This window comes from Halyomorpha halys, unplaced genomic scaffold (assembly GCF_000696795.3).
Source record: "Halyomorpha halys isolate HHAL.00 unplaced genomic scaffold, Hhal_1.1 Scaffold1043.1, whole genome shotgun sequence".
In the NCBI taxonomy this organism is placed as follows: Eukaryota; Metazoa; Arthropoda; class Insecta; order Hemiptera; family Pentatomidae; genus Halyomorpha; species Halyomorpha halys.
The window spans coordinates 72815-81559 of NW_027106205.1; the positions used below are offsets into that span (position 1 = coordinate 72815).

At 32.8% G+C, this 8745-nt stretch overlaps 1 protein-coding gene across 1 annotated transcript; it reads right to left on the reverse strand.

The window, feature by feature from the left end:
- Positions 1-7: 7 nt before the first annotated feature.
- On the reverse strand, positions 8-8358 carry LOC106688043 (ankyrin-2). Its single transcript, XM_014432311.2, has 5 exons — positions 8258-8358; positions 5608-6129; positions 4698-5156; positions 3160-3499; positions 8-2128 (listed from the first exon to the last, which is right to left on the reverse strand). The coding sequence occupies exons 2-5, from the start codon at positions 6121-6123 to the stop codon at positions 1854-1856; spliced, it is 1590 nt and encodes a 529-aa protein (XP_014287797.1). The 5' UTR covers positions 6124-6129; positions 8258-8358; the 3' UTR covers positions 8-1853.
- Between the last annotated feature and the right edge of the window lie 387 nt (positions 8359-8745).

The window sequence follows — 8745 nt, forward strand, 5'->3', positions numbered from 1 at the left end:
TTATTATTTGTAAGGTGTATAATAATTAAAATTTATTTTAAATATTAAAATTCATTCAGACACACAGAAAAAAAGAAATAATATACTAAGCAAGAAAGCAGATAAAAGAATAAACCAAGAAATTTCTTTGTTATGTCCAGGAGCAACAAAGGCAGACTCGCAGGCCAGACTAGCTATTAAGACAGGTCAAGTCGTAACATCATCAATATGCAAAGATATTATTTCAGAGATAAAAGAAATTGGATGGCAAGAGTTGTAAGATGAATGGTTCACCATGAGAGACAACAAGATAAGAATGGTCCAACAGACAGTGAAACGTCCAACTATGAACTTGAATCTGCTACGGAGAGAAGATGTGGTATTAACCAAACCCGTCTTCGGATAGGCCATACTCGACTCACCCACGGTCATCTCATGAAAAAAGAAAATGCACTGATGAGTCGCTACTGCGGAAACGATCTCACCGTTAGGCATATTCTCACTGAATGTATTGCTCACGAACCACACCGGTTCTTTTCAGATTTACAGGAGATGTTGAGAGAAGATCCCACTACAATAACTAAACTTTTTTACTTTCTAAAAATCATTAATATTTATGATCACATATAGTCATACTGTCCAGCATAGATAAGTGGATGCAAAATTTATTATAGTAATTTACTAACTACGTCAAATCTAATAGCAACTTTGCAAATATCTAATTCATAATTGTAAATTTGTAACTTGTGATTGTAATGTAATATAACTTGTGATTGTTAATTTGTAACTTTCTCACTTTCTAATTATATGTAACTTTCTCACTTTGCAACTTTGTTAATATGCCAATTGTAATCTACTAACTTTGTAAATTCAGTGTAAATGCTCCTAGTAGTTGAAACACTTAAATAAATAAATAATAATAATGTCCAGGGGCGTCGCTGCATTTTTTTTGTTTCGAGGAGGAATATTATTGAAATATCTCAACAACTTTGATCAGATTTTTTCAACTCATCAGAGGTCTGTGGATTATTCATTGAAGTTAGCCACTCTCCTAATTATTTTTAGAAAAAATCTCTTTAATTAGCTGTTTTGAGTGCAATAATCTCTCTGAATGTTTTACAACAATCTTCCTAGTTTTTAGTAGATTCTTTAATCTCTCATCTTTTCCGGTTCCTGGAATTGTTGGGGATTATGACACCCTTCTACCATCTCACCCTCACTAAGGTATTTTATGGTTGTACCTGTATAAAACCAAATTATAATCACCCGGAGTTTACACCCGTTTTCTAAAATTAAGAAATGAATTTTGCGTATACCGTATGTTATATTAAAAATGCACATTTGTCAGTCAACGGAGTTACATTGTAATTTAGTAGAAATATGTCAGTCTCCTTTTGCTAATGACTTCTCAGATTATGTAAACTGTCAAGTATGTTCAGTCCAAAGTCAGTCTTGGAATAATTTTCCACCCTATAGTGGGATCAAACCTAGAACGATATTACGATATTATAGAAGTTATAGTATTATTAGTGCTAATATTATAGGCAATTAGTGATATTATAACTGTACAGGTCTGCGGCATTTTGGCAAGTACTAACTACAAGACTAATAGTATTACTTTATACTTAATTATGAAACATTAACTTGGTGTTATGACAATATTCCAAAACTTAGTTCCTTAAAAAAAGATTTTGGATCGGCTTACATTCACTTCAAGAGTAATATGCAGGTTCGATCATAAAATATAATTTTTAAATCCTTATCTAAAGAACAACTCGATCTTATTGATTCATGCCTTTCGATTTTATCGTTCATTATATACGGTACTACGAAATTATATTTTCTAGCATCTAACAGCTTTCACTTCTTTGTAATTATGATATTTTCATTCCTATGTCAAAAAGAGCAATAGCCTCACTTAACAAACGGATAGTAGCATGGTCTCTGCTTGCGATGGCATGGTGTAACGGGGTCTTACGTTTTTTGTCCCTAAGGTTGAAATCAGCGCCGAGTACAAGAAATCGGCCGACTTCCTCAGCCATTCCAAATCCTGCCAGAATGTGTAATGCGGTGCGTCCCTCTAAGTCTCTTTTGTTGATATCATATTTTGGGAAAGTTGGATCCTTATTAGCTGTGCGTTCAGAGTACTCTAAAAGGGAAAAAAAATGAAAAATTCTAAAATAATATATAAGATTTATAATTTTGTTATTAACTTCATTTACCACTAAAAGCACCTTCACACCAGAAAATGGTTTTATACATGCAACAGCTAGTTTTGCAAACTTCTTAAAATCTCCTTCTTCAACTTAAAGTCTTTGGCTTTCCAACGGTATGTAATACGTCTATATCACTACTCACTTCCGGAAATTAGTTTTCAATCTAGGAAAATAGAGTTTTTCCCTAGAGGGGAAAGTTTTTCCCTTATTTCCTTAAGTTAATTATCATATTCATTCATATTTTATATTTACTTATTTTTTATAGCTAATAAGAATGCGAAAGGGGCTCTTATTTCAAATAAACAAAATTTAAGATACAACAGATGATTTTTTTTAAATTCATCGTTTAAGCCCTGTAAGACTATTTAAATAAGAATAAGAACTATCTCATGTAAAAGAAAAGTTGACAATAAGCTATATCAAAATCGTTAGAGCCATTTTTTTGATAACCGTGTACAATTGATTTTACAATGTGATACCTCCGATTGATCAAGTTTAACGAATAAGTTGCAGTAAAATCCCAGGCATACACCTGTCTTAAATGACTTTCCGTTTTTGAGCTAGGATGTACAAAGATACATAAACTATTTTCATGGGTCTTGATTATTTGGACTCAGGGCACCTCAAAATGTGTATTTCGGTCAAATACTCGAATTTTAACTAGCACGAATACTTCCAACTTGTAAATTTAGAACGTGTAAATCTGTCTCTTTATCTTCTACGAACTGTTTCTAGTAGTGGCACTGTAACTCAAGAATAATTTCTACGAAAAAAATCGATTAGTTTATCGCACAAAACTATGGTCTCTTCTTTAATTTAATTACAAATAATCACACGTATCCTATAACTAGAGAAATTCGGAGTCTTCAAACTCCTAATGCTAACCCTTCTTACTTTTACAGTGTGTAACCTATCTTTCCTAACAAGCAGTTAGTATTTAAGTTCAGTTATTGTTGATACTCACTTTCAAACAATTTCAGCATAGCCTGGCTTTTCTTACGTTGTGCCAACCCAACAGGAGTCAAATTTTGATTGTCACTCACTTTGCTTCCAGCTCCAAGTTCTAAAAGAACTCGAACTGTCTCAAAATGGAGGCCGTTGACAGCTTCGTGTAATGGAGTCCAACCGTTGACATCCAGGGGCTCCACAGATCGGTAATGCAGGGCCAGCAAATGTACGGCAGAAGCATCACCCAAGGATGCAGCTACATGTAGTGGCGATTTCTGCAATTTATACCTCACACTCTCTTTAGTTTTATGTTCTTGTAACCGGGAGGTGTTGGAAAATTTGGATACCATACGCACCTGAAAAAGAAAACGATTGATGAAAAAAATATTTGGACCCAATATTTTTAAAAACGAACCAATTTGCAAAATATGGGTTAGTGCTACATTCTTGTTTCTTGAGTAACGTTTTGTATCCTACTGTGATGAGTCAACCCTCCGACAGGCTTATACAATTTATGAACTGACCACGCAAACAATGAATCGACAAATATGTGTAATAACTCAATAATAGAATGGATTTTTATTTTGTTTCTGAAGACCGAACAATTAACTAATAATTTTAATTATACAGTTGAAAAAATGGACCTATACAATATTTATAAGATCAATCGGGGCAAATTTTAGTACAGGGGATCATATCCTACTATATCATAATCTTCTTTCCTAATGAGATAAATTTAGTTTGATTATAATTAGAAATATCTTTTATTATTCAATAAACCCTTGACATTGCAGGAAAAAATCTTTGATCCAGTGGGATTTTGACTAATTTAAATTATTATTGGTGTTCTAAAATTTAGGGAGAACTCTTTTCATGTTTTTGTCATAAGAGCTGTTGAATTTTAACTCAACGATAATATAACTTATTTATGTTCATACATCGTTTCTTTGAAACAAATAACGAATTCTGTTGAGATTAATTGAATAATGTATTTAATGCCGTAGTTTGAACCTTTAACATCAAAAATAAATTTGACTAGTCTTCCGAAATCAAACTTTTAAAATTTTAGTCCGTAGTCTCCCCCTTATTATTATTATATCGGCAACAGACCATGGAGGCCTATGTACTCGGGCGATGTATTTCCCAATATTAGGATGTACTATTCTCAGTATTAGGAAATACATCGCGTGTTTCTTGACATTGTTTTTTCGTAGGGTGAATTCGTCACTCCCACGCCTACTTTTTGTGAGTGCCATTGACTAACGGGCCTCACAAATGCCCGGGGGGAGGTTTTCAGTAAGTTTTGCATTATTTTTTGCTTGAAAAAAGCCCGGGTGGGACTGGGATTCGATCCTACAACCTGTGGATAAGTAGACTGGCGCGTTACCACGTTGCTACCGCTGCCTCTTACCTTAATTTAAAATAACATTGTTCCAAATTATAAATAAAAAAAATATTTGAAAAATATTATACATAATCCTGAAAATATTTTGACTAAAAATAGTTAGATCTATTTTTATAAATTATTTTTATTAACAAAATTACTAACGTTACCATCACATTGTCCTTTGGGCCCAATCTTCTTTCTCTTATTTTTCCAAACCAGTTTGTAATTTCTTCGGAATAGAATGGCTGCTCAGTTAAGTAATATCTTCTCAGGTCATTGAATAATACAAGATGATGAGGTAGATCTAACACCCCTTTTTCGGTAAGAAGGAAAGCATTAGAGACACTAGACAAAACGACTTCTATTTCGAACTCAAATTCGTATTTTAATAATGCGTAGAGATGTGAATAATCAAGCTCAGCATTCAGCAACATGTCCTGGAGAATACGACAAAGAGCGATTTCTCTCGTGTGGAGGCTGTAGAATATAACTAAACTCATGATCTCTTCTGGGGTTATATCTAATGGATATTGATTTATTCTATGGTTGAGTAGAAACATTACAGCTCGCTTAATTTTTTCACAGATTGGTCTCGCTAGAAGTTTTACTATCCCACGGTCCAATGTCTGTTAAAAAAAAAAAAAAAATTATTCGCCATAATTTAGGATGAACTAAGACTAACTAATTAAAATTAAAGGGCAAACCACAAACCACTTCGAATTATGCGAATTAATGTGAAGAAAAAAAATAATTTCATGATAATTACAAATTCATTATTTGTAAAATAATTTAACCCAAACCGTCTGAAGCCCATTCTTTCCGTAAGTGATGTAGTCATGCATATTCACGTTACTCATGCGGTCATATCAAAATTTATAAAATGAAATGGGGAAAGAAAAAAAAAATAGTAACGTAACATTAAGCATTTACTTTATCTTCTACAATCGAATGCAGAGAATCACCCAAAGAGTCTTAGATATTTTTGCTGAAATTGTGTTTTTGCTCTTCAATGTCTCAGCAAAGGTACAGAGACGCAAAAAAAAAAAAAAAGATCTCATTTGAAAAAATATGTATTACCTGATCCAAAATATCTTTCTTGTCCGATCGCCTTTCTCCTTTGTTAGTAAAATATAATGTTGCTGGAAATTTGTATTGATTGTGGTCTATTGTTTTTTGCTTGAATTCTGAACTGGTGTAATAATTTTTGAGCAAATCAACAAAGATAGCAAGAACCTGCTGTGGGAGATTCATTTCTCCTTCTCGTGCAATGTAGCCAGCAAAAGAGAGAACCTCCTTAACATCATTGTAACTGAAATTGAATTCGTCCCTCATCCACAAAAAGAGTGAAGAATATTCCAACAGATCTGTTTTAGGCAACTTAACTATATCCTGTAGAATATAGTAAAGCGCTATGTCTTTCCTGAGAAGACTGTAGAATATTGCCAAAATCAAAATATGTTCTGTTTTGTTGAAATTTCCTGAATTTTTACGTTTATGGTTTTCGTAACCATAAATAACAGCTGCTATAAGTTTTTTTCTGATTGGGTTAAAGAAGCTCGAGTATCCATATCTATTATATATACTACTATCCATTGCATACTGTAAAAAAAAAAAAAAATCTTAGGAGTATTTATATCTAAATATTGTATCAACAAAACTAACTAAGACTAAACTAACTAATTTCATATTCTATTTGTGGCAACGCGTTTCAACAGTCCTCCATTTTTTTAGTAATCTGTCTTTTGTGATCATTTTTAAAGTTTTTTTTACCATAGATATGATCAAAACTCTTTATAAATTCTTGTTTTCCGAAATTCGACAAAAATAAATTCAATTAATGGAACAGCCAAGAGGCTGATAGAAGAAGAGATATTTAATACCTACAGGTTTACAGCTTGCACTACTGGTAACTAACAGTTAGAGACAAAACAATACCTTCTGATTTACGTATGAAATACCAATTCAAATTTATTGACCAAAAGGGAAAGTGAATTGAATGCAATTTCGCTGAAATTGGAAAAATCAGACAACTTACAGCAACAAGTATATGTAACTAGAGAAAACATAAAGGATGATTTGAAAGTTGTTAAAGAAAATATATTTTAAAATAAAGGATATATAAGGATTTAAAAAAAAGGTAAATATAATGTTTTAATATTTGGGAAACAAGGCACAATAGATTTATATGTTGATATATATGCTCAGTGAAATACACAGATTTTTTTGCAAGACTAATTATTACAAAGAAAAAACACTGTGAAAGTAAAATTAATTCAATGATAGCTAAAAAAATGGTTATATTAAAAAAAAAGCTAAAATGGTTCGAACTTCTTCAAAATATATCAACAAAAGAACATTTCCCGCCAGAAATTTGAAGCGTAAAAGAACAAATATTCACCGACTTATAAGACACTAAGGAAAATAGCTAAGAATACCAATTTGAGGATATTTCTTTTTTCTCATCTTCGCTTCTCTAAAACGTAAAACGTATAACGTCCTCCTCATGTCCAATCCTCTCGTATCCTCTTACATCCTGATGAATCATACCTCGAAGACCTCATCCATTCCATAAACTTTTGTATCGTTCCCTTTCAGCTTATCCACCATACGCTTATACCCAGTTGACAACTAGGAGACAATCTAGACGCGCAAGAACCTCGGAAGACTACTTCAATTTATTAAAAAACCTCATCCAAACTTCTCTATACTGTGCAAACGCTCAGTTTTTCCTCATTATTTACTAAAGCCTCTGATCCTAATTCCTGATAGAAAATACCGAAAAACCTGCTGTCCAAATCTTGTTTCTCCAGACGAACTGAATATCTTTTTTAACTATACTCTTTTCTTATCGCATTTGTTCTCATATTTCATTTCTCAAAAACCCACTTGTCCCCGAAAACTTCTTTTTCATGAACATTTCCTCCTTCTGTCTTTTTTTTTTTGTATTTATTTATTGCAATTTACAACTGTATTTACATAAAAACACACTAAGTAAACTTGATATAAGATCAAAATGGAGTGATACAGGCATGTAGAGAAACTACCCATTGGTAGCACTCTAATCATATTTCTACACTAGAAGGTCTCGGCCATCATCTTTTCAGGTGCCTCGGAGGATTGTAAGGAATAGAGCAGGAAGCAAGCTACTAGAGGGTTTTGAAGGTTAGGGAGTTTATAATGAAAGGATTGATATCCGGTTCGGGCTAGATCGGTTACATATGAAAACTATCTTTACGGATGATTTTATTCGTGGCAAAGTAAGGAGCATTGAGGATTTTATGAAGTATTTTGGATTGCAAGGATCGGATACTAGCCCTTCTGTCCTGTAATCCAGAACTAAGGACTATGGTCACGACAAGGTGTCTGTTAAAATATTTAAACTATAACTTCCTACTATTTTGCACATTAAAAATGTGTTTCGCTCCAAAATTCAAGTTGTATCCATCTAGGTTGGTACGTAGTCGCCCCCCTATCGAATTTAGTACATTTCGTCCATTACTTTTCTTTTTGCATTCCTAATTTTATTTTCCGCTACAATTATTGAAAATGTAAACTTATATTTACTGCTTTTGCTGACCTATACAATTTATTCCACCATACAACTCGAATACAAATTTGTTCTAAGAATCGGTTTTGAGGAAAACAAGAAATAACAAAAAAACTACGTATCAACAATTTTGGAATTGGGGCCTTTCTAATATAATTCAAACAGTTATTAATTTCTTACCTGGCAAATCTACGGTTATTCCACACTCTTCAAACTGCTTTCAAGCAACTTTATCTTGCACTTGAAGTAATATGAATCTTATCGATGAGTTGGTTTTAGATAAGAGCGTTATTTTGGATGTTGAAACAGACATTCTTGTACTGCAAGAAATCATTCCAGTTGCATACATTGTAGGTTGAGATTAGGTGGTTTTGTTTTTTAAAAATTGTATTATCGATATGCATTGAAACGAGATAAGAAAGTCTTTTAAAGTTAGATTAGGGCAGTTCCTGTCTGATGATTGAACTAATCATAATCGATGAAGCTATTCAATTGACGGCAAAATTAAAAACCTACTTTTTCATTTTTAATTACCACTTGGCTGTCCCTGTATGTTTAAAAATAATTGTTGATTAGTTTTTAAGTCTTCAAAAACTTATATATATATACGTAGAATAATACGTTTTACAAGATCTTATTGGGGGAGCGCGGTAGCCTCCGGGTTAGGC

Excerpts from the sequence above, each read along its gene's own strand:
- LOC106688043 (XM_014432311.2), bottom strand. The coding sequence starts at position 6,123 with ATGGATAGTAGTATATATAATAGATATGGATACTCGAGCTTCTTTAAC. Across the intron at positions 3,500-4,697 it reads GCCCAAAGGACAATGTGATG|GTGCGTATGGTATCCAAATT; the intron begins GTAACGTTAGTA and ends TTTCTTTTTCAG. Across the intron at positions 2,129-3,159 it reads TATGCTGAAATTGTTTGAAA|AGTACTCTGAACGCACAGCT; the intron begins GTGAGTATCAAC and ends TTTCCCTTTTAG.